Below are 24,371 nucleotides of genomic sequence, written 5' to 3'. Positions count from 1 at the left end.
GGACCATGCTTCTCCAAGGGCTGCTTTGGGAAGATGCTGTTGGGAAGGAAGGAAGAGCAGAGGAACCTTCTCCTCCCCTCCAACCTGGTACCGACAGGCTGGGATGACAGCAACGCCCTGGAGCTACCGTGGAGGCGCAGGACCCGCAGGAGGAGGCCCCGTCTGCTTTCTCTTTGAAGCAACGAAGAAGAAAACCATGAAGCAAACACGCTTGTACAGTGAATAAGCCGGTTTATTTTCGTCCTGTGCTCACAACAATCTCTCCTCGTTCCCTGACAGGTCACAGAGCACTCAAAAGAAGAGTTTCTAAGAGGAAAAATAACTTAAAACATCCGCGCAGGGCCCCCTTCCAACCTCCCCGCACCCACAGCTCCACCTCTTGTGCTTCAGCTCATGCCCAAGTCCAGCCACTGAATCTCAAGGAGCGCTCCTGGGGCTGCAGCGAGCGGATCCCCACAACCCCCCCTACCCCTGAGATCCAACCACCTTCCCCATGGCCTCTCTCCTGCCTGCACCAGGGTTCCTTCCCTTGCGTTCCCAGCCCGAGTCCTCCCTCAGCCCGACCCGCACGCACAGGACTGGCTTGGCAAAGCCTTGCTGTTGGGTTTGGAAGCTTTGTTTCTGTCGGTTGCTGGTAAAGTCGGCCGGCTCCCAGCTGTGCTATACTGCAAATACAGCTTCATAGGATCGCCTCCGTGGCGGAGACGGACAGTGATCAAGGCACTACCCCCACCCCCCTCCTGAAAACAAAGGAAGTCAGACCAACACCTAGGGACAGAAGAGAATCCTATAATGTGATCACACGGTTACACGGAATCTTTCGGTATGGCAAAGAGAACATTGAGCAGCTTTGAACGGTTGGGCTTCTCCCTTTGTTATGTTTCTTTTACTCAACACAAGCACTCAAGACCCTATAGGGAAAAACCAGGGCTGAAGCCCCAAGAAATCAAAGCGCGGTTACGGAACAGGAATCCTAACGGCTGTCTATAAGCTCTATGAGTGACGAGCCCACGGCTTGGTGGGGGACAGGGAAGGGGTTAAACCCTCTGCTCCCCTTGTGCTGTGCACTGCCGTGCACTCGCCCAGCTCCCGGCCCTCGCATGGGAGACGACAGCGTTTGCATGCAGGCTGCTGCGTGTGCCGGCCCAGCGCGGCGCTGGCGCGGCGGCAGTGACATGCTCTGAGTGTGGTGATGGGGGGGGGACCCGGAGCACAGCGGTTCTGTTACCCCTCTCCAGTGCCCCCCTTCCCGAAAGCCCTCCACAGCTCCTCCACACGTACCCGGTTCTCCCTGTGAGCTTCCTCAAGCCTGGCAAGGGTTAATTGGAAGTCACAGCACGCGTGTTGCCATGTGTGCACCGGTCTGCTCTAGGAAGGGATGCTGGGTAAATCTGGAATTCAGTCGGATCGAGTCACACACACCGATGGCAAAAACGGGGCGAGGGAAAGGAAAACAAAAAAGAACCAAAACCAGAAAAAAAAAAACAAAAAAACAAAACAAAAAACGGGAAAATAAAATAGGGAAAAGGAAAAATAATAATAAACCAACTACCTGAAATCACAGAACTTTGGAAGTTCAGAAAATGTCTCTCCTATCACTTGGTTTAAGTTCATTTGCTTAAATCTCTTTTTTGTTTCTCTTATTTAAAGCCAGTTCCTAACAGTAGTTTGTTTATCCGCCTCTGCCAAGCCCACCGCCAGTGCTGCCAGCTCGTGTCCTGCGCTCAAAGGATTCCAAAGCTGTGGAATTCCGGCGGCGGGCAGCCCCCAGCGCTCCGCCCGCAGGTCCCGCAGTGTCTCCCGCCGGCAGCAGTCCCCTTTGCTCGTGTGGGTTGGGTTGGTGTGGGTCGTGGTTTTGAGAAGATAGGATCGGATAAGAAGGCATTGAAAGTTCCTCTAAGTACTTCCAGGCTCAGCCCTTCTCCAGTTCTCCCAGTTGAACGAGTGTCCCGCTCCTCCCGCGGCGCCCATCCCGTCACTTCCTCCGGTCCTTCTGTTTGCGGTCCTGGCGCCGCACCGGCTGCTCGGCGGCGGCGGCGCGCGGGATGAGGAGCACGCTGCCGTCGGTGCCGTACTGCAGCGCGTACTGGCTGGGCGAGTAGGGCTGCCCGTTCTCATCCCGCAGGCGGCCGAAGACCTCCTGGTACAGGTTCTGCACCTTCTGCTTCATCTGGCGGATGGATTTAAGGAATTCCACTTTCTCCCTGAGCAGTTTGGACTTGTCCCGTTGCAAGTCCTCCACGTCCCGTTCCAAGTTGAGGATGGTGTCCAGCTTCCTCTTGCGGCAGTTCTGCGCAGCCATCTTGTTCTTGCCTCGCCTCCTGATGTCGCGGATGAGGCTGAGCTGAGCCTCGCTGAGCTGGTACTTGGAGAGGAGCTCGTTGAACTCCTCCACGGGCAGGTTGATGATCTTGTCGTTGGTGAAAGGGATCTTCATGGCGCGGGCGCGATGCTCGTCCCTGCTCATCTGCTTGTCCAGGAACTCGGACGGTTTCTCCTTGCTGCTCTTCTTCCCGGCGCTGGGCAGTTTGGGCTCCTCGGGATCCAGGGCCCCCGGGGCCATGTTGTAGGTGTGGTTGTGGCCAACATGCTCCAGGTAAGGCAGGTAGTGGAGCTGCGATGGGTCCTGGTAGCTCATGCGGCAGAACTTGCTGTACTCTGGCTGGTATCCAACCGCCCCTTCCGCTTCTTCAAAGTCCACGTTTTCAGAGTCGGAGCTGTAGCCGACGGCTCCTTCCTCGGAAAACGAGGAGGAGGAGGAAGAGGATGAGGAGGAAGAAGATGAGGAGGAGGAGGAGGAGGCTTCGGAGCTGCTCAGAGAAGCAGGACTGTGGCCAGAATCCAGAGAAAGACCTGAGTCGGAGTCAAACTCCTCTTCCAGCTGCGAGGCCTGCACCGGGTTGAAGCCCTCCTCGATGGCCAAGTCCATCAGGCTGATCTCGTCCAGCATGGCTTCATCCAGGAGCCCCCCCAGCGGGTCGGGCAGCTCGGGGGCCGCTGTCTCATTGCCGGTGCCGTTGAGCTGCGGGGGGAAGAAGATGCCGCTCAGGTTGGTGGAGCCGAAGGTGGTGTTGAGGCCGGTGGAGTTGTCCGGCGCCAGCTGGAGCAGGGCCGAGCCGCCGGCCATGGAGGGGCTTTCGATCTCGGAGCTGAAGAGGGAGAAGTCCTGCGAGCAGCTACCCAGGGAGGCCTGATGCAGGCTGACGTTCTGGTTGATGGGAGTGTTGGGGGCGAGGCTGTAGTTGGAGGCCAGCAGGTCCCCGCTCGTGCCGTTGTACAGGGGCTCGGCGGTCGTGGTGTTCACTTCCATAGCCTGCAAGAGACACACGGGACGGGGCCGGTGAAGGCGCCGCGCTCCTGCGCTGCACCAAAAGCAGGGCGATGCTTCTGGATCTGCCAAACGAGCCCAATCCTGCGGGACTGGCTGCGGGAAGGTGAATCCAGCACCACGCACGCAATGTCACCGCGCAGGTCGAGGCACGACCCAAAGCGCCACAGCCCGATGGTGCAGCACCGAGCCCCAGTGCGGCGAGCGGCCGCCCCATGAGCTCACCTGCATCTCCATGATGGACATGAGGTCCTGCCACTGCTGCTCCAGGTCGAAGGGCGACTCGGCCTCGGGGAGCAGGGGGGGGAGCAGGCCGGGCTGGCCGCCCGCGGGCCGGCTCTCGCCGGGCACGGCTTCGCTCAGGGTGGACACATCCGCAGCTGGAAACTGAAGCCCAGGAGGCAAGAGTGAGGCCATGGACGGGGAGGGAAGGCAGCGATCCCGAACCCCCCTTCACCCCTCCATGTGGGCAATCAGCTCCCCTTTGTTCAGAGCAAACTGGGTGCAGTTGTCCCTCTCTGAACCGATGAGAAGCAAGGACAGAAATGCTTAACTGTGACCTGCCTCGAGCCTCCCCTAAGCAGGCAAACCCCACTGACTGCTGGTTCTGCGGTCTGCATTAAGGGATCCAGGAGGAGCCGAGGACATCACCGCATCCACTCACCTCCGAATTGTCCCCGAACGGGAAGGTGGCCTCCAGCAGCCTAAGGCACTCCTCCAGGGACAGCGCTGTCTGATCCTCCGCACCGGGCACCTGCAGGTAACACAGTGGCAGCCCCGGGATGAGGGAGGTGATGGGGATGGTGACGATGAGCAAGGAGCTCCTTCCAGCAGGGCTTTATTCCAGCGCATCCAAAAAGAGCCAGAGGCCCCACCCAGTGGCTCCATCCTCCTGCTCTGGAGAGCGTCAGAGCGGAGCAGGGAATCGCTGCTCCCCTCCCGCCAGCGCAAGGACTCGGCTCGGCCACAAGGACCCGGCACCCTCACCCTCCCTGCGGCCCAGGACCCGCTCCTTTCCCCCCCTGCCCTGCTCCTGCAGCTCCGTCCACCCTTCCCATTGGAAAGCAGAGCCCCCCTCCCCACCACCACCCTCCGGTGGCCCCAGGGACCCGGCTGCGGGGCGTTACCTGCGCAGGGAACCTCTCCCCGGTCTCCCCATCAACTAAGAGGTTCCTGGCCAGGAGCTCTCTCCTCCAGCCGTCCCCATCGCTCAGCTCTTTGTCCACTTCGCTCTCCTTCTGCCGGTGGCTGTAGTCGAACACCTCTCTCCCGGCGCCCAGATCGATGTCCTGTCTCCACAGGATGTCAATCAAATCGATGTCCTGCAAGACAACCACCGCCAGCCCTTCAACCCCGGCCCCCCCCTCTCCCCGTGCCCCGTTCGCCTCCCGGGGGTCCCCACCGCGGCTTTGCGGCTCCTTCCCCGCCCCGCCGCCCGTGGACACCCGCTTGGGCCCGCCCGGGGCCGCCTCGCATCCATCCGCCCCTGGAGCCATCCCGGCCATTTGCATAAGGGGTGGGGTGCGCGGCAGGAAAATCCCCGCATTCCCACCCACCTGATGCAACCCCGGCACCGGGCCGCAGTGTGCGACCCCCCCCCCCTCCAACACCACCGGTACCGGGCACCGCCAGCACCGGCGATGGAGCCGCCCCCCCGTCCCCCCCGGTACCTTTCTCATGTCCCCAGCTGCCGCCCGGGCCGCGGCTCGCACCGATCATGGTCCCCGGGGGAGCGGCGGGGGCAGGCGGCGGCGGGAGGCGGCGGCGGCGCTCATGGCCGGCCCGGGGCGGCCGCGGGGGCTGGGCTGGGCTGGGCTGGGCTCGGCGGGGCTGGGGCCGCTTCCCACCCCCCCCCCCGCGGCAGCTGCGGCTCCGTCCCGGGCCCTGCGCTCACCGGTACCGGGCCCGGTCCCCGCCGCCCTGCCCGGGCCGGGCTGCGGCGCAGCCCCGCCCGCCCCTCCCCCGCCGTTACCTTGGCTGCGGCGGCCGCCAAGCCCCGCCCACCCGCGCGCCACGCCACGCCCCTTCTCCACCAATGAGCCGCTAAGACACGCCCCGTTCGCAACGCCGCCGCCAATCCGCGCCACCGGGGGACCACCGCCCTGACCAATCCCCAACGACGGGGGCTGACGCTTCAGCCAATCAGCGCCCGCGCGGCGCACAGCCCTGCCGATGCGGAGCCACCGCCCCCCCCCGGGCCCGGCCTCGCCCTGCGCAGCACCGGGGGGAGGGGGGGGGCAGCGCCTCCGGTTGGGGGGGAGGGGGGGCGGGGGGGAACGGGGGTGACCTTGAACACCCCCCCCGCCCCCACCGGAGCCCCCCCCGCACCGGGGAGCCCCCCCCCTCCCCCCCCCCACCGGGACCGAGCCCAAGTGTAAGGAGATCCCCGCCCGGCTGCGGCGGGGGGGGGGGGGGGGAGCCGAGCACCAGCTCATCACATGACCGCCGGTATTTATATCCCGGTGGTGTGGAGCCGGCCCCGGGAACCGGAGCATCCCCCACCCCCACCCCCCCGGGGCTCCCCGCCCCCAATGCTGCAGAGGGAAGCGCCCGGGCCCTTGGATGAGGAGCAAAGCTGGGGTGGAGAGGCAATAACCCCCACTGCCCCCCCTTGGGATGCAATAACCCCCATTGCCCCTCTTTGGGATGCAATAGCCCCCATTGCCCCCCCTTGGGATGCAATAACCCCCATTGCCCCCCCTTGGGATGCAATAACCCCCATTGCCCCCCTTTGGGATGCAATAACCCCCATTGCCCCCCCTTGGGATGCAATAACCCCCATTGCTCCTCTTTGGGATGCAATAACCCCCATTGCCCCTCTTTGGGATGCAATAACCCCCACTGCCCCTCTTTGGGATGCAATAACCCCCATTGCCCCCCTTTGGGATGCAATAACCCCCATTGCCCCTCTTTGGGATGCAATAACCCCCACTGCCCCTCTTTGGGATGCAATAACCCCCATTGCCCCTCCTTGGAATGCAATAACCCCCATTGCCCCCCCTTGGGATGCAATAACCCCCATTACCCCTCTTTGGGATGCAATAACCCCCATTGCCCCCCCTTGGGATGCAATAACCCACATTGCCCCTCTTTGGGATGCAATAACCCCCACTGCCCCTCTTTGGGATGCAATAACCCCCATTGCCCCCCTTTGGGATGCAATAACCCCCATTGCCCCTCTTTGGGATGCAATAACCCCCACTGCCCCTCATTGGGATGCAATAACCCACATTGCCCCTCTTTGGGATGCGATAACCCCCATTCCCCGTCTTTGGGATGCGATAACCCCCACTGTCCCCCTTTGGAATGCAATAACCCACACTGCCCCTCTTTGGGATGCAATAACCCCCACTGCCCCTCTTTGGGATGCAATAACCCGCAATGCCCCCCTTTGGAATGCAATAACCCCCATTCCTCCTCTTTGGGATGCGATAACCCCCATTGCCCCTCTTTGGGATGCAATAACCCCCACTGCCCCTCTTTGGGATGCAATAACCCGCAATGCCCCCCTTTGGAATGCAATAACCCCCATTCCTCCTCTTTGGGATGCGATAACCCCCATTGCCCCTCTTTGGGATGCAATAACCCCCATTGCCCCTCTTTGGGATGTGATAACCCCCATTCCTCCTCTTTGGGATGCGATAACCCCCATTGCCCCTCTTTGGGATGCAATAACCTCCATTGCCCCTCTTTGGGATGCAATAACCCCCGTTCCTCCTCTTTGGGATGCAATAACCCCCACTGCCCCTCTTTGGAGATGCAATAACCTCCGTTCCCCCTCTTTGGGATGCAATAACCCCCGTTCCTCCCCTTTGGAGTGCAATAACCCCCCTTCTTCCTCTTTGGAATTCAATAACCCCCGTTCCTCCCCTTTGGAATGCAATAACCCCCATTCCCCCTCTTTGGGATGCAATAACCCCCGTTCCCCCTCTTTGGGATGCAATAACCCCCATCCCCCCCCGCTTTGGAATGCAATAACCCCATTCCCCTCTTTGGGATGCTCCCGTGGTGCCCAGGCAAGGGGTGGATTGATCCTGGAATAACTGGATTGACAGTAGAATAATTAGATTGATAATGGACTCATCGGATTTATAATGGAATAATTAGATTGGTAACAGAATATTTAGGTTGATAATAGAATAATCAGATTTCTCATGGAATAATCAGACTTCTAATAGAATAATTATATTGATAATAGAAGAATCCAATTTATAATGGAATAATCAGATTTATAATGGAGTCATATAGATAATAGAATAATCAGATTTATAATGGAATAATCAGATTTCTAATGGAATGATTAGATCACTAATAGAATAATCAGATCAATAGAATAATTTGATTGATAATTTTTAACTTATCCCTAAAAAACAGGGATACTCCCTCAGCAAGGTCGTGCCAGGCCCAGGTGAGCCACAATACTGTAAGCACTGGGGAAAAAAGTCATGGAAAAATGGACTCCCCAAGCCTAAAGCTGCACCTCATCATCATCATCATCATCCAGCACCTAAGAAAGGAGGGGAGGAAGAGACCCTGCAGGTGTCCCTGGAGGCTGCAGATGGCAGAGCTCACATGGTATTCCCGTTGGGAAGGATGGGAGCTGCTTGGGATGAAGACCCCCCAGAGAAGCCTGCTGGGGGGATGCTCGGAGCTCGGATGCTTTGGAATGTCACACCGCATCCCAAGGGCAACGTGCCATGGGGTGGGAGCACGAGGACAAGGGGATGTCCTGGTGCTGGTGCCTGGTGCTGTGCCCCTGGCAGCGCCTCAACAACAGCCTCCCCACTGCTCCCAAAGGAGACGGAACCCAGAGGAAGCCTCAGCACTGGGAATGGAGAAGGTGCAGCCCCAGACCCGCACCCTGCAGCACTGGGCTGTGTTTGCAGAGACCTATGGAGCCCCTGTGTCCAACCTGGCCTTGAACACTGCCAGGGATGGGGCAGCCATAGCTTCTCTGGGCACCCTGTGCCAGCGCCTCAGCACCCTCACAGGGAAGAGCTTCTGCCTGAGAGCTCAGCTCAGTCTCCCCTCTGGCAGGTTCAAGCCATTCCCCTTGGCCTCTCCCTACAGGCCCTTGTCCCAAGCCCCTCTCCAGCTTTCCTGCAGCCCCTTTAGGCACTGGAGCTGCTCTCAGGTCTCCCCTTCAGGAGCCTTCTCTTCTCCAGGCTGCCCCAGCCCAGCTCTCCCAGCCTGGCTCCAGAGCAGAGCAAGAACAGCAAGCATTTAACATGGAAACAAGGAGGCCTCTGGAAACCAGCAGCATTCCCAGCCTCAGACCCAAGGCCTCCTCTCCAAAACCTGATCCCAGCTTCCCCACGCTCCAAGGACCTGATGCCATCAACCACGATCACCGGAGTGGGGAAGGACAGCAGAGTCATCCATGCAGGACCTCCACAAGGCATTTCCCAAGCCAGGGAATCACCTCTCTCAATTACCAGGGGGCCTGCAGCCCCCCACGCGACCTCCCCTTGGTGACACCCCCAAGGTCGATGGCTGCACACCCCCAGCGGGGTTTGATGGAATGGGATCCCCGAGGCCCCATCCCTACAACGCTCGCCCCTCAAAACCAGCCCTGTTCACACAGGAGCCACGAGCCCGAGCCCAACCGGCCCCTCAATGCAAGGGGACCAGGGGGAGCACATCTGGAGCACAAGACACGAAGGTTCCCCCCCATGAGACAAAGAGAACGGTGCCGGGAAGGGAGGAGAGCAGCAGGACCCGGGGCCCAGGCCTGCCCCACGAGGCTGGGCTCAGGCAGGGGAGGTTCTAAGCCAAGGCAGGAAGCACTTTGCAGTTCACCTCTCCCCACCCACGTGTGATGAAAGCCCGGCCATCAGCACGGGCGCTGGAGGAGCTCCAGCACCCAGGAAGCCAACCGCCCGCCCGGCCCCGGGAGGAGCTGTTACCCAACGCCCCTGTTTATTTCCCAGCCTCGTCCCATCGCTTTCGCAACACAAAGCCACGTGCAGAGGGCGAAACGCTGGCCCCGACCCTTTCCCCCTCCGTTGGCTATTGCTTTCAGGCTGAGGATAGGAGAAACAACAAGGAAAACCCACCCCACGTGTAACCCAGGCGCCCCTAAATGCATCCTAATGGAGCATCCCAAGTGAGGAACTGCTGTTCCCAAGCACTAAACCCAACGTGCATCACGCTGCTCGCTCAGGTGGGTACCAAAGGGCAACACACACACATACACATACACCCCCCCACTCCCAGCAGCCACAGAGGCTCCTGCCTACCTCTTTGGTCAGGTTGCCATTGACAGGGGCAGCCACCGCTCCCAGATCTTCCAGTTCCTCCCCAAAGCCTTGCTCAGCTCCGCTCTCCCTCACCCCGGCGTCGGGGCTGCTCCCATCCTGGAGGCCGCTGCCGTTCTCTAGGGCGATGCCGGCGCTGGGCTGAGCACCAGCCACGGAGCTCTCGGCGTCTCTGTGCACCAACCAGGCACTGACTTCGGTGGTGGGCACCTGAAACCTGTCCAGGGCCCTCACCTGGTTGAGCAGCCTGCGGGCGGTGAAGTAATAGTCCAGGTCTACGCTCTTTGGGTGGATGCCATAACCGTCCAAGGTGTTCCTCAGGTTGTGAAACTGGGTCTGGGTGTAAGCGGAGCTCTGGCCAAGGATGATCTCCCGGAGCGGGGGGAGCTGCGAGGTCAGGTAGGTGTCCACGTCCACGCGCACGCCGATCAGGCTGAGCAGGATGGTGAACTGGATGAGGCCTTCGGTGAAGTATTTCTTCAGAGAAAGCATTTCTGGAGGCCGAGGGGGAGAAAGGAAGGAGAGGAAGGTTTGGGAATGCACGGAAAGGGCACCGAAAGCACGGCGGTGCTGGCTGGCTGCTCCACACACAACAGGTTGGGTGGCTTGGCTTTCGCCCTGCCCCGCTTTCACACCGACCAAGCAAAGCAGCGGCTTCGGTGCTCAGGATGGGAGCTTCAAGCACAGTCAAGGCTTTGGGTTCAGCACTTGGGGCTTCCACTGAGGGCTCCAAAGCTCGAGCAGCACCAAACTCGGCCTCCCCCCCCCCCGCCCCAGTTCTCCTCCAGGTACACGAGGACCCGGTCACTTACTGCCCAAACCCTCCACATCCAGCGGCTCCCCCCCTGCTCCAGGCCGGGGGCTGCTCCCTCCTCCGCCTGCTCCTTTGTCCCTTCTCCTCCCCGCCGCTCCTTGAAGGCGCCGGTTACGAGCCAAAGGTCCCGCTCATGGAAGCTCCGAGCCCTGCTCCGCTCCCGGCTGCGGTTTCATCAGCAGCTGAAACGTAACCGGAGAGCGCCCCGGTAACGCACCGCGGCGGAGGCGGCTCCCTCCCTCCCTCGGCGCCCGGACCCCGGCTCACAGCGGGGGCCCCGCCGCTCTCCCCATTGTCCGCGCTTCCCCTCCCCGCGCTATTCTTAGCCCCTCGCGTCAGCTCCCCCCCCCCCTCCCCTCCCGAGGCCTCCGGCCCCGCTCCGCCACCACCGGCACCAAAACATCCCCGCCCCGGGGGCAGGGCCGGGCCCGGTGCTGCCGAGCGGGGAGCGGGGGGGGGGGAAGGGGGGGGGCAGGCGCCGCCTCCCTCATAAACCCCCCTCACCCCGCGGCCCCTTTAAGACCCCCCCGGCGCCTCCTCGTGACCCGCCCCCCACCCCCACCCCGCCGCTCCCCCCCCATCCTCCGCTCCCCCCCCCTCCGTTACCCGCTCGGCGCCGGCCGCCACCGCCCTCCCGATCCCGATCCCGATCCCGATCCCGGTCCCGGTCCCGGCCCCGCCGCCGGCCCCGCTCCCGCTCCCCGCCCTGGCCAACCACCGCCCCCTCCCGCCTCGCGCGGCGCCGCCGCCAATCGGCGCCTGCGAAGGGGAGGGCGGGAGAAAGCGGCGGACCAATGAAAGGCGGGGCAGAGGCGTTGCTCCCGCCCCCGCCGCCCCGCGGGCAGGCGGGCTGAGCTGCCAATTGGCGCAACGGGCCAATCGGTGAAAAGAACAGAGACAACGCGACCCGGCCCTGAGTGACAGGGCTCCTCGTCCAATAGAACGCGAAGTCTCCGCAGAGCGGCAGCAACAGCAGCCAATGAGACGACGCGCAGGACCCTGCCGCTTGAGCGGCAGCGGAAAGCACCAATCCCCGCGAGGCAACGGCCCCGCCCCTTCGCCCCGCAGCTGTTGCCATGGCACCCGGCGCCCCAGGCCCTCAGCGAAGGGCGAGGCCCGCAGCCGCCATGGCGGAGCCGCCCCCCCCCCCCCCCCCGACACCGGCTCCGGGGCCCCCGGGCCCGCTCGGCCGCCGGAAGCACTGAGTCCAGGCCGGCCCCGGGGCGCCGCCGGGCCCCGCAGTGACTCAGAGGCGGCGCTGGAGCGCGGCCAGGGCAGCGCCCGTGCGTGCTCCCCCCCCCTCCGCCCGTCGCTGGTCCCAAGGGCTCAGAGGCGGCTCCGGTTGGCGGCGCCCTGCGCCCGGAGCTGCCGGGAACGGGTTCATTCCATCCCCGGCAAGGGGCTCGGTGCCCCGCGGGGTATCCATGGGGCTGCCCTTTGGACTCGTGCCCCACCGCAGGAACCCACGGGCGGGTTTGGCTTTGGGCAGGTGAACGAGGCCCCGGCTTTCAGTGCCCTGTGAGGCTGTAACTGCCCAGCGGAGGGGAGGGATGGAGCTCAGCCCAACCGCACCGGGACCCAGGGCCTGCCCCATGCAAGCTGGACACAAGGCGCTTGGATCCGCAGGGAGAGCGGCGGCAGCGGAGGTGGCAGAACCATGGAACCATGGAGGAGACCTTCAAACGCACCCAGTCTGAGCATTCCCAGCACTGCCTCGGCCACCGCTGACCCATGGCACTGAGGGACAGTGACTGCAGGCCTGCCCTGGGCAGCCTGTTCCAATGCCTGAGCACCCTCTAGGGAAGGAATTGTTCCTCAGCTCCATCTAAACCTGCCCTGGAAGTTAAAGGTGTTGCGGGAGGGGAGCCGTGGTGATCCCAATGGGAGCTGTTAAATAAGCACCGCGCAGCTCAACCCCATCGCCTCTGAGCAGCTTATTTCTACCTTTCCCTATGGATCGGTGTGGCCCAAATCGATACCAGCACCCACAGGGCAGAGCTGGCAGGGAAGGCAGGTAGGAGGTGAGGGCAGCCAAGCAGCACCACCCGGGCCTGCTATTCCTGCCCAACCCAGACACCCTCTTCCCTGCCCCAGCAACAAACAGGATGCCAGAGACAATAGTTCATCCTAAAGAGAACCCATGGAAAAGGAGCGTGGGCTCCAGCACGCAGCAGGGTGAGGGTTCCCACCCAAGGCTGCATGCCCAACGTGGCAATGCCACCGGAGCCCCTTCATGCCAGCAGCAGGGATGCTCCGGAGCATCCACCAGCAGGAAAGGCACCGGAGCCTGGAAGCGCCCACATCCACATGGAGCTTGCTTTGTCTCCCTGCCCTCCTGGAAAACAACCCGGGGCGCGGCCACATCACCCGCAGCCGGCCCTGGATCCCAACACGGGGAGGAATGAGGAATGTGGGGGTGCTGCCAGCCCCGGTGCCCAACCTCCCCCCAGCAACCCGAGCCCCTCGGGGGTTATTTTTAGTGTGTGTCCCCCCCCCGGGGACCGTTTGGCAGCGGCCCCAGCTCGGGCAGGCACCAGCCCTGTGGGTGCCCGGTGCTGAGCAGAGGGGGGGGTGCGTGGAGCCCCTTCCCCATGGGAGAACTTAGCCCCCCCCACCCCCCGGGGTGAGGTTTGGCTTTTGGGGGGGGGGAGGTCCTGTTCTCATCCCACCCCATTGGCCCCCACCCGGTGTTGGTTCCAAAGGAGGGGGCTGGAGATCAACACACACACCCCCCCCCCTCCGGAGACCCCCGTTTCCCTCCGGTACCGCGGGGAGGGGGGGACCGGGGCGGAGCGGGCCGGGGGGGGGGGGGCGGGAACGGGAGCTGGGGGGGTGGACAAAGGCGACGGGGACATGGAGCCTGCGGGGCCGGTACGGCCGGGACTGGGATCGGGATCGGGACCGCGCAGCCTTCAATGGGAACTTCGTGCGGCCTCGGCGGGATAGGGAGGAACGGGGGGGAAACGGGAAGGAAAACGTGGGAGGGGGAGAAAAGAGGAAAAACATGGAGGGGGAACGGGAGCGGGGGAAAGCGGGGTCGGGACAGAGGGGGAGGACCACGGGGGAAAACGGAGGGAGAGGGGAGGAATGGGAAGAGGGAAAATGCGGAGAGAGAATGGGAAGGAATGGGGGGAACCGGGCGGGGGGAAGGAGCGGGGCGGGCCAAGGGAGCAGCGGGGTCCCCAATACCCGGAGCCGGGGGTGGCCGGGACTGAGCCCCCCCGGCCCCCAGGAGCCCTCCCTGTACACGGTGAAGGCTCTGCTCGTCCTGGACAGCCTCGGGCAGCGCCTCCTGGCCAAGGTGAAGCCCGGACACCCCCCCCACACCCCCTGCCTCAGTTTCCCCCCATTCACCCGGCTCAGCACCAACCCCTGCCGGGCTGCGGGGGTCCTGGATGCGACCTTGGGGGTCCTGATGGCAACCTGGGGGTCCCGGCACATGGCTGAGCCCCTGCCCACCCGCAGTACTACGACAGCACGTTCCCCACGGCCAAGGAGCAGTTGGCCTTCGAGAGGAGCATCTTCAGGCAGAGCCAGCGGGCGGGCGGTGAGCAGGGGACGGGGGGGGGACACCCGGCTGCAAAGGGGAGGGCAGCAGCATCCCCGGGGGGGCTCTGACGCTGCTCTGTGTGCAGGTGAAGTCGCGAGTCTGCAGGGACTCACCGTCGTGTACAGGAGCAGCGGAGACCTCTGCTTCTACGTGGTGGGCGGCGGACAGGAGAATGAGGTGGGAACCACGGACCCCCATGGCCCCAGTGACACCCAGGGCACCCCCATGGCCCCAGTGACACCCAGGGACCCCCATGGCCTCCCTGACACCCAGGGCATCCCCATGGCCTCAGTGACACACAGGGCACCCCCATGGCCTCAGTGAAACCCAGGGCACCCCCATGGCCCCAGTGAAACCCAGGGCACCCCCATGGCCCCAGTGACACCCAGGGCATCCTCATGGCCTCAGTGACACACAGGGCACCCCCATGGGCTCCATGAAACCCAGGGCACCCCCATGGCCCCAGTGACATACAGGGCACCCCTATGGCCTCCCTAACACACAGGGCACCCCCATGGCCCCAGTGACACCCCGCTTCTCCCGCAGCTGATGCTGTTGTCCGTGCTCACCTGCCTCCTCGATGCTCTCAGCCACCTCCTGCAGTGAGTCCCTGGAGCCACTCGGCTCCAAACGCATGGGGAAAGTGAGGCAGGGCATCCCGGGATGAGGGGGTCCGGCTGCCAGCGCCTCACATGGGATCACCGGGAGCGGCTGCTCCAGCCTCCCACCCGCTCGCCCGCAGGAAGGAGGTGGAGAAGCGCCGGCTGCTGGCTAACATGGAGGGGACGTTCCTGGTGGTGGAGAGATCGTGGACAGGGGGTGAGCTCCTGCTGGGGATGGGTGCAGGCGCAGGGGGTCCCTTGGGTGCTGGGATGGTGCCAAGGGGGAGCTGGGCACCCCTCTTTGCCCCCAGCGCTGCAGCTCTTCCTCCAGCCCAGGGAGGGGAACTGAGGCACGGGGTGGTGGAGCCCCGTGGAGCCCAGCCGGGAATGGGGGATCCCGGTGGGATCGGCACCGCTCTGCTCCACAGGGTGATCCTGGAGAGTGACCCACAGCAAGTGATCCAGCGCCTGAGCCTGCGGGTGAGGGCACCCATCCCGCTCCATGGCCTTCCTCTTTCCTGCCTCCTTCCTGCACCCTCCTCACCCTCTTTCCCCCCCAAGGTTCCCAGAGCCAGCACCCTACGGCTTCGTCCTCTTTGACTACCTGTCAGGCAGCTCGGAGCAGAAGGGCTCAGGGAACAGCCACAAATAAGCAGCACTGAGGAGGTCAAACCCTTCCCTGTCCCCAGGGGATAGGCAGGGATTGGGGTCAGGGTCCCGATGGGTGTCCAGAGGATGCTTTTCACATCAGGGCACCCCATGGGTCCCTTTGCCACAGCCAAAGCTGTTGATCCCCTTCCCTCCTCCAGGTTGGTGCCTGAGCAGAGCGTGCCCCAGGTAGGTGCTAATGGGGGGTTGCCCAGCTTCACCCCTTAGCAAGGAGATGGGGTGCACCCTAGCACCCATAATTGCTTGGCATGAGGTGTCCCCCCCCATTCCCAGCCAAGGGAACCCATGCATCTGGCTGGGAATGGCACCCCGTGGTCAGCTTGACCCCATCCCCATCCCCAGGGTCTCGATCCTGCAGCTCCTCAAGGAGAACACGGCGCCATCCCTATGGACGTGACCGCTCCCCTTGGAGCGGCTCTTTGGAACGGTGGGATCCCAGCGTCGGGCAGCAGGACGCAGCATCCCCCATCCGACTCTGGCCACATCCAGGCCTCCCGTCTGCCTCCAGCATTGAGAACACCAAGGGAAAAATGAGCCCCTGATGGAAGGGGGCGATTCCCCCCCGCTCCCAGCCACAAATAAAGCTTTCCTCCGCGGTTCCACGTCCTCCCTCCGTCAGCCCTGTGGGGCGGTGGGTCCGGGGGTGGCCCAGCAAGGCCGGGTGCTGGGGGGTCGTTTGCTCTTTGTGTTTCCTTTGGGGGCAGAAGTGACATTTTCGGGTTTTCCGGGGAAATATGCTCTTTGCAGCTTCATCCTTTGAAACCGCTGCAGATCAATGGGGGAAAGGAGGAAGGGAAAAGGGAAAGGAAGGGAAAAGGGATGGGAAGGGAAAAGGGAAGGGAAGGGAAGGGTAAAGGAAAGGGAAGGGAAAAGGGAAGGGAAGGGAAAAGGGAAGGGAAGGGAAGGGAAGGGAAAGGAAGGGAAGGGAAAAGGAAAGGGAAGGGAAGGGAAGGGAAGGGAAAGGAAGGGAAGGGAAAAGGAAAGGGAAGGGAAAAGGGAAGGGAAGGGAAAAGGGATGGGAAGGAAAGGGAAGGGAAGGGAAAAGGGAAGAGAAGGGAAGGGAAGGGAAAAGGGAAGGGAAGGGAAAAGGGATGGGAAGGGAAAAGGGAAGGGAAGGGAAAAGGAAAGGGAAGGGAAAAGGGATGGGAAGGGAAAAGGGAAGGGAAAAGGAAAGGGAAGGGAAAAGGGATGGGAAGGGAAAAGGGAAGGGAAAAGGGAAGGGAAAAGGGAAGGGAAAAGGGATGGGAAGGGAAAAGGAAAGGGAAGGGAAAAGGGAAGGGAAGGGAAAAGGGAAGGGAAAAGGATGGGAAGGGAAAAGGGATGGGAAGGGAAAGGAAAGGGAAGGGAAAAGGGAAGGGAAGGGAAAAGGGAAGGGAAAAGGGATGGGAAGGAAAAAGGGAAGGGAAGGGAAAAGGGAAGGGAAAAGGGATGGGAAGGGAAAAGGAAAGGATGGGAAGGGAAAAGGGATGGGAAGGGAAAAGGGAAGGGAAGGGAAAAGGAAAGGGAAGGGAAAAGGGAAGTGAAGGGAAGGGAAGGGAAGGAAAAAGGGATGGGAAGGAAAGGGAAAAGGGAAGAGAAGGGAAGGGAAGGGAAAAGGGAAGGGAAGGGAAAAGGGGTGGGAAGGGAAAAGGGATGGGAAGGGAAAAGGGATGGGAAGGGAAAAGGAAAGGAAGGGAAAAGGGATGGGAAGGGAAAAGGAAAGGGAAGGGAAAGGGAAGGGAAGGGAAGGGAAAAGGGAAGGGAAAAGGAAAGAGGAAGGGAAAGGGATGGAAGGGAAAAGAAGGGAAGGAAGAAAGGGATGGGAAGGGAAAAGGGAAGGGAAAAGGGAAGGGAAAAGGGAAGGGAAAAGGGAAGGGAAAAGGGAAGGGGAAAGGGGTGGGAAGGGAAAAGGGAAGGGAAAAGGGAAGGGAAGGGAAAAGGGAAGGGAAGGGTAAAGGGATGGGAAGCGTCCCTATCCTGACTCTCACCGCCGACTCTTGCTCGACGCTCCCTTGCAAGGCGGTGGCTTCATTTGCATATCTCCGCCCCGCGCTGGGTAAACTCCTTATATGGGGCATGACCACGCCCTTCCCCGTCTTAGCCCCGCCCCTAGCGGGACTGCGCATCCCTTATCCTGCAGCGCCACCTGCGGGCGGGACTGGGGAGCGAGGGAGCCCTCGACAGGACCCTCCCCATCACACCCCACCCCCTTGTGACCCCCCAAACCCCAGGGACCCCCAACCGGCCCTGGGGGACGCCCCAGTTCTGTCACCCCCCTCCATCACAGGGACGCCTCTCCCTTGGGGACACCCCCCCATACCCCAGCCCCTCCTGCGGTCACCCCAAACCACGTGGACCCCAAAGCGCCCTTTGTCTCCGCACCCCAAAGCACGAGTGACACCTCAAAAGCTTCCCCACGGCCACCCCCTGCTCCCATGGGGGAGTCACTCGGAAGGCCCAGATCGCTGCTTGGGTCACGCTGGGTACCAGTCAGTGGGTGCTGAGTAATTGTATTGAGCGTCACTTGTGTTTATTGCTTTCGATTCCCCTTTTAGTTTCATATTCCCCTTATCATGAGCGGTGGTAGCAGTGGCTTTGTATCGTACTTTAGTTATTGGACTGTTCTTATCTCAGCCCATGGGACTCACATCCTTCCCTTCTCCCCATCCCTTTAGGAGCGGTGCTGAGCCAAACACAGCACCCCAAGGTGCCAGTGCTGGGGCTGCCCCATCTCCATCGCCCCAGGGCTGGACCATGAAGACAACGCTTCTCATCCTGAGCCTCCGGGCACTGCAGCACCTTCAGGTCAGCGCACCCCGGCCCCCCCTGTGCTGTCCCCGGGTGCAGGACATCTCCCCTCTGGCCACCACCGTGTCCAGCCCCAGGCGCTGCAGCTTCTCCACCAGGTTCAAGCTGAAGATGCTGCTCCGGGGCCGGGGTCCCTCCTGCCCCCCGGCCGTGGGGAAGGGCCGGGGATGAGCACGGGGGAGCCCTGGCACCGAGGGGAGGATGCCCCGGCCCAGGAGGAGCCTGACGAGTCCCACGGGGGTGCTGGTGGTGCTGGGGTAGCCAGAAGAGAGCTCTGGGCAGGGGCTGCCGCGGTTCAGCCCCTCAAAGGGCCCACAAGAAGGCACGACCGCGTTATACAGACTGGAGGGGAAGAGAGAGGAGAAGAGGGGGTCAGTGGCTGGGGGATGCTGCTGCAGGTATTGAGACAGAGCAGGGCTCCCCTTTCCTCCATGCTCATTCCCCTCATGAACCTCGAGCTGGGGGTGACCCCAACCCTTGCACCATTGCCCAAGCACCCCAAAGCTCAAGGCACGGTGCTGGGGCTACAGCCTTGGTATCCACACACGCACGCACATTCCCTGGCAGCCAGGAGAGAATGGGCCGGGGCTGCTGCTCCACAAGTGGTTCCCAACCATGCAAGGTCGTGTCCAGTGCCCTCCAGCTCACACCGGCCCCCAGCGAGCCCCACAGGGGCTCATTAGCACTAAAACTAATTAACTAAAGCTCATTAAGGAAGGGGAACGGTCCTAGTGGATGGATGCACGAGTGCCAAGAGAAGGGAAGCCGCGTCCATTGCAGGGAAAGCGACTCCAGCCCCAAGGGTGCTCTTCCCATCAAAGGGCTGCAGCGCAGGGGCCCGGGGGGGGGGCTGCACAGCCCCAGGCACAAGCAGCCAGAGGCGGGAGCATCCCAAGCACCGAGCATCGCTCTGTGAGGGGCTCCCAGCACAGAGCAATGAGGCAGAGGTGAGGAGCAGAGCGTTGGAAGGGCGGGGGGGTTACAGCGGTGCAGGCAGAGCAGGCGGTGGGGGGGGCCCACGCTTTACCTGGGTGTCACCGTGGTGAGCGCGGTGGTGGGGTGGAGGATGTGGCAGGTGGTGATGGTGAAGGTGGACGGGGTCTGGGGGAGGTTGTTAACAGAGAGGAACACTGGAAGGGACAGGAGACACGGGGTTAACGGGAACGGGGGGGCACGACACAGCAGGGGCGGGATGGGAGGAGCAAAGCTGAGGGTAAGGGCTCCAGCTCCGAGGACAAGCGGGGACCGGAGCTGATGCCTCTCCCGGCCGAGGGCTCAGCCCACGGGGGCGGCCGCAGGCAGAGCATCCCCGCGGGGCCGGGCTGGCGCAGGGGGGGTGCGAGGGGCAGGACCGGGAGCATCCCTGGGGGGGTCACGTCCCGTCCGCAGCCGCTCACCCCCGGGGCGCTCCTTGGCTTTGGCGGGGGTTGAGGTAGGGAGCAGCTGGAAGGAGCCGGCGTCCACGTCGTCCTCCTCCAGGTCGTCGAGGCTGTAAACGTGCTCCTGGTCGATGTCCAAGTGCCGGAAGTCTTTGGTGAGCACCCCGGGACGGGGCACCAGGATCCCGCCCAGGTTGGGCCCGCGCCAGCTGCTGCCAGTGGTGCAGCGTCACCGAGCCTGGGGCGGGGGGGACACAGAGCTGAGCCATGGGGACCCTCAGGGCACATCCAGCCCCGCAGCGCGACCCCGCATCCCTCACCTTCCAGGGGCTTCACGATCTGCAGCTTGTCGGGCAGGTAGGAGAGGGAGCCGAGGGAGAAGCCGGAGCCGGCGGTGAGCTCCGAGCTCGCAGAGCCGGTGGGTGCCGGTGGAGCCGATGCTGTCGTTGGGGCTGAGGAAGCCGCTGGAGCTGTCCCCGTCCCGCAGCCAGAGCTTGCGCTCCCGCTCCGCCTCCAGGGAGGAGCGCTCGTCCTCGCGGCTCTGCCGCTGCACCGAGAGCCGCAGCACCGCGGCCTCCAGGTCCTGCCGGCCCGGCGCTGCCCGCGGCTCCGCTCCGGGCCCCTCGCCCCTGCCGGGGGCACAGCGTTAGGGAGCGCATGGCCATGGACCCACGCTGCACCCCCCCAGCGCTCTGCCGGCCCCAGGCTTGTGGCATCAAAGCTCCATCAGCAGCACCCAGCCCGAGTGTCGTGTGTCCCCCCCCGGCACTCACCGGGCACCCTCCGAGCCGGTGCGGGGGGTGCTGCTCCCCATGGAAGGGGCAGCAGAGCACGGCTTGGAGCCCTGTGTGTTCGGGGGGATTCGGAGCAAGACTTGGCTTTGGCCGCCTGGTTCACTGCTTTCACCGTCTCAAAGATGCGCCGACAGCTCCTGCAGGCAGGAAGAGCAGGGGTGGATCCTTGAGCCAAGCCCCACAGGGATCCCCCCCCCCCCAAGGGCCATGAGCCACCGATGCACTCACTTGTAGTCCGAGGAGGAGCTGTCTGCGCCCTTCCTCATCATCCCCTTGATCTCAGCTGCCAGCGAGTCCTGGACACCCGGGGACCAGGGTGAGAGGGGAGAGCAGAGCCCCCCCCGTGCCCCCAGCCCCGGGTACCGCGCTCAGCTCACCACGGGCAGCAGGCTGGCTGTGCTGTAGCGGCTGACGGTGCTGTTGGGCAGGCTGCGGCTCCGCAGGCTCTTCACCTCCTCCTGGGCCTCCTGCAGCATCCCCCGCACTCCGTGTACTTCTCCTGCAAGTCCCGCAGCTGCGGGCACCGGCACCGCTCAGACACGGCCCCGGTGGTGCCCGGGCAGGACCCAGGAACCCCCCCCCCGGTCCAGGGGCTCACCTCCATCCGGAGCTGCTGCTGCACCCTCCTTCGCCGCAGCCAAGTGCTGCTGGAGCTCCTCCACCTCGGCGCCGTACTGCGGGCAGGAGCGGGGGCTCAGGGACCTGCGCCCTGTGCGTGTCCCCCCCACCCCGCCGCCATGGCACGGGTACCCCGGCGCTCACCGCACGGCACTTGCGCTGCAGGTCCACGACCTGCACCAGGAGCTGGCTGATCTCCTCCTGCTGCCGCGCCGTGTCCTCGGCCCTGCGGGCCAGCTCCTCCGAGAGCTGGGCGACCTGCTGGCTGGCTTCGGCTGCGGGGGGCCGGGGGCTCCATCACCGCCAGGGCCACCCCTTCCCCAGCCCATGCAGCGGTGCTGGGCAGTGCCTGCAGCCCCCTCCCAACCCGAGCCCCCCAAAGCCCACGTACAGAACTGCTCCACGCAGTCGATCATCAGCTGCTGCTCCTGCTCCTCGTAGCGACAGGTCTCGGTTGTGATGTTGTTGGCCTGGGGGAGAGGGCCAGAGGGTCTGAGCACGATGGGCAGGACCCGCAGGGAGTGGGGCAGGGGTGGGCACAGCAAAAGGTGCCCCCCAACCTCCATGCGAAGCTTCTGGTTCTCCTCCTCCAGGCACTTGAGTTTCTGCTGCAGGGTCTCGTACTGGAAGTACTGCTGCAGGGACAGCGAGGGCTCCGGCCGCTGCAACCTGGGGGCAGCAGGGAGGGCGCTGAGCACCGCAGAGCGGGCAGGATGCGGCTGCCACTGCCCCCAGAAGGCATCTGCAGGGACCCAGCTCTGTGGGGCTGGACCCACGGCTGCTGTAGGAGGGGAAAGAGCAGCAGCCCCGGTGCTACCCCAGGGATGGTGACGGCTCCAGGCCCAATGCCCCAGGGTCAGCCCTGGGATAGGGACCCGCACTCACGGCGCAGAGGAGCAGGAGATGGGCTCGCTCTCCTCTGTGGTAGTGGTGTAGAAGTGGAGCAGATCGTCCCGCATGGAAACCTCATGGCGGAGCTGCGCGATCTGCGACGGGAAAGGGGCATCAGGGCACGGCCATAGGGACTGCACCCCCCCAGGACCCCGGGGGCCGCTACCTCCTCCTTGGCCAGCTCCAGCTGCTCCTCCAGGAGCTCATTGCGCTCGGTCAGGCTCCGGTTCTGCTTCAGCAGGGACTGCCCGATGCGCGCCGCCAGCTCCAGGTCCCGCTCCTTCTGCAAAGGGCAGGTCCGGCTCAGCCCCAGCCCGGCCCCTGCTCTGCCCCCTTGTCCCCAGCCTGCATGGGGGGGGTCCCATGGCCGTACCTCATCCAGCAGGTTGGTGACAGCATCGATGTCGTGGTAGGTCTTGGTGATCCTGGCCACCCGCTCAGCGCACAGCACTGGGGGAGATGGGCGAAGGGTGACCCCAGCCGCTCAGCACTGTCCCCCCGTGTCACCGCTTCCCATCAGTGACCCCCAGGGGTGCCCATGGGGGAAACGGGAGGTCGCTGCGGCAGGTGGCACGAAGCAGCTCCACCAAAAAGGAGCTTTTATCTGCTTGGCAGCACCAGCCGTGATGCAGAGGGCAGAGATGCACAGGGATGCTCGCAGCCAGGTCAGCACCACGGGAAACGGGGTGCTACCACCTCACCCCCACCCCTGCTGCCTCTTGGGATGGCAAAGAAGGATGCTGACACCACCACCCCCCCCGCTGCTCCCATAGCGCCAGCCCCACCGCAGGGCACACAGATGGGAAGGAGGGATGGGAAGAGGCAGGCAGCAGAGATGGGATCGGAGCCGACACCTCCAGCAAGGAGCTCCGGTACAAACAGCAGCGGGTGGCACCACGCCGAGACGGGCCCGGAGGCAGCGTCCCCAGCTCCCTCCTCACCAAGAGCCAGCCCTGCCCTGGGTGCCTCAGTTTCCCCTGACCTCAGCCCGCAGTCGGGCAGACAAAGCGGGTTAACGGGAGGCTCAGCCGCACAAATCCCATTACCCCGCCCCAGCTGGGGGGGGTGTGCAGTGATGTGTGCGTTGTCACAGCAGTGCTCCCACCCCACAACCCCCATCCTCCGGTCCCCACTGCCCCGCGGCGCTGGTCCCCTGCACCCCAGTGGGCACGGACCCCAGCGGGCACATCCATGGGGAGAGGGGACAACCCCAGCTTCATCCCCCTCCCGCACCCCAAGAGCAGCTGCTCCCTGCAGGGTCCCCAAGTGCACCTCGTCAGGCCCCGAGCCGTTAATTGGAAGTAATTAGAGCATGAGCATCGTTACGGTTTGAGCGAGCGGCGGGCCCGGGCAGACACAGGGGGCTGAGCGCTGCAAGCACGTAAACACCGCCCCAGCGCCGGCCTCATCCAGCGGGGTGCGGGGCGATGCGGGGACCCCCACCCCATGGGCACACAGCGACCTCCATCCCGTGGGCACACAGGGATCCCCATCCCATGGGCACACAGCGACCGCCATCCCATGGGCACACAGGGATCCCCACCCCATGGGCACACAGGGATCCCCATCCCATGGGCACACAGCGACCTCCATCCCTTGGGCACACAGGGATCCCCATCCCATGGGCACACAGAGACCTCCATCCCATGGGCACGCAGGGATCCCCACCCCATGGGCACACAGAGACCTCCATCCCTTGGGCACACACGGACCTGGCCGGGCCCCTATCCCCTACCCAGCGCTGCAGGAGCTCAGAGCCCCGCTCCGGGTCTCAGCGCTGCGAGCGGGGACCGAGCACCCCCCAGCAGGGACCCCGCTCCGCTGCCCCCCGGCAGGGCCGGCCCGGGCCGCCCTCACCTTCCTCCAGCTCCCGGGCGATGGGGTCGGTGCCGCCGCCCCGCTCCGCGCTCCCGTTGCGCTCATCGTAGGCAGCGGGGCTGCTCCAGATCTCCATCGCGCTGCGCCCAACCGAGCCCCCCCGCGCAGCGCAGCGCTGCGCCGCGCAGCTCGCCCCTATTTATGGCATCGTCCGGGCTGCGCGCACCTGCCCGGGCGCCTCCCACCCACCGCGATCGTGACCGAGAGTGGGGCAGGGGGCGGAGCTGGAGGGGCCGGGGGGGGGGGGTCTGGGGCTGCCCTTTCCTGCCCGATCCCTTTGGATCGGGTCACAGAGGCTGCTGCTCCCCGGGGTACCCTGGGGACCCATCAGGACAATCCCAGGGGTGCCGGTGCCGCCGGGTGATGTGTTCCACCTCCCAGCCCCTACCCCATGGATGCGGGGCGGGGGGGGGGGGTCTGGGCACAGGGATCCCCATGGATGTGGCCGTGGTGGGTTTGCTGGTCCCTTTGCAGGGCTGACCCAATGGGGTCATGCAGCTTCTGCCCCTTAGGCGTGAGGGGAGGTTTTGGGTCTCTCATCCAGGGCTGGGGTCCCCGGGTACCACAGCGCAGCTTTTCCCTGCCCAGGCCTGGGTGCTTCACCATCACCCAACCCGCTCAGCACAGAGCCTGCCCGGTGCCCAGGGCAGTGCTGGGCCCTGCTGGGTCCCTGAGCTGGGAAAGGGTTTTTCCATCCATCAGCACCCCCCTACCCCGAGCAGGGGCTGGCACGAGCCTGGCCCCGTGCCCCACACTGCAGCCCCCGTTGCAGCCCCACAGCCACGACCAGCGCGGAAGCAGGAG

The 24,371-nt window shown here is 63.9% G+C and overlaps 3 protein-coding genes across 6 annotated transcripts; 1 reads left to right on the top strand and 2 right to left on the bottom strand.

Moving 5' to 3' along the window:
• Positions 1 to 1,083: 1,083 nt before the first annotated feature.
• On the bottom strand, positions 1,084 to 10,079 carry NFE2L1 (NFE2 like bZIP transcription factor 1). Of its 2 annotated transcripts, XR_009747589.1 has the most exons (6): positions 9,568 to 10,079; positions 4,456 to 4,650; positions 3,993 to 4,082; positions 3,554 to 3,715; positions 1,553 to 3,313; positions 1,084 to 1,391 (listed from the first exon to the last, which is right to left on the bottom strand). XR_009747589.1 is itself a non-coding variant. In XM_061477718.1 (5 exons), the coding sequence occupies exons 1-5, from the start codon at positions 10,075 to 10,077 to the stop codon at positions 1,976 to 1,978; spliced, it is 2,295 nt and encodes a 764-aa protein (XP_061333702.1). In that variant the 5' UTR covers positions 10,078 to 10,079; the 3' UTR covers positions 1,084 to 1,975. The 2 variants fall into 2 exon arrangements, 1 of the variants encoding a protein (XP_061333702.1); XM_061477718.1 differs by having other exon boundaries at positions 1,084 to 3,313.
• A 3,170-nt stretch (positions 10,080 to 13,249) lies between these two features.
• Positions 13,250 to 15,815, top strand: COPZ2 (COPI coat complex subunit zeta 2). The gene is given in 10 exon segments (XM_061477451.1): positions 13,250 to 13,270; positions 13,632 to 13,700; positions 13,865 to 13,946; positions 14,035 to 14,126; positions 14,496 to 14,551; positions 14,692 to 14,747; positions 14,750 to 14,768; positions 14,980 to 15,033; positions 15,116 to 15,217; positions 15,361 to 15,815. Coding segments are annotated over 9 exon segments (534 nt in total). The 5' UTR covers positions 13,250 to 13,252; the 3' UTR covers positions 15,204 to 15,217; positions 15,361 to 15,815.
• A 2,088-nt stretch (positions 15,816 to 17,903) lies between these two features.
• On the bottom strand, positions 17,904 to 23,768 carry HAP1 (huntingtin associated protein 1). Of its 3 annotated transcripts, XR_009747573.1 has the most exons (15): positions 23,547 to 23,768; positions 22,063 to 22,139; positions 21,856 to 21,972; positions 21,684 to 21,784; positions 21,359 to 21,467; positions 21,190 to 21,268; positions 20,943 to 21,073; positions 20,779 to 20,854; positions 20,558 to 20,694; positions 20,409 to 20,476; positions 20,160 to 20,317; positions 19,707 to 20,015; positions 19,405 to 19,624; positions 19,035 to 19,137; positions 18,309 to 18,349 (listed from the first exon to the last, which is right to left on the bottom strand). XR_009747573.1 is itself a non-coding variant. In XM_061477452.1 (14 exons), exons 1-14 carry the CDS (start codon positions 23,641 to 23,643, stop codon positions 18,001 to 18,003), a joined length of 2,028 nt encoding a protein of 675 aa, XP_061333436.1. In that variant the 5' UTR covers positions 23,644 to 23,768; the 3' UTR covers positions 17,904 to 18,000. The 3 variants fall into 3 exon arrangements, 2 of the variants coding, with proteins under 2 accessions (XP_061333436.1, XP_061333437.1); XM_061477452.1 differs by lacking the exon at positions 19,035 to 19,137 and having other exon boundaries at positions 17,904 to 18,349; XM_061477453.1 differs by lacking the exon at positions 19,035 to 19,137 and having other exon boundaries at positions 17,904 to 18,349; positions 21,856 to 21,969.
• Positions 23,769 to 24,371: the final 603 nt, after the last annotated feature.

The sequence above is a fragment of the Pezoporus flaviventris genome, unplaced genomic scaffold, assembly GCF_033815535.1.
Source record: "Pezoporus flaviventris isolate CSIRO_AGI_PZ_B2104156 unplaced genomic scaffold, CSIRO_AGI_Pfla_v1 ptg000107l, whole genome shotgun sequence".
NCBI lineage: Eukaryota > Metazoa > Chordata > Aves > Psittaciformes > Psittacidae > Pezoporus > Pezoporus flaviventris.
This window is presented reverse-complemented; position numbering and strand designations above follow the sequence as displayed.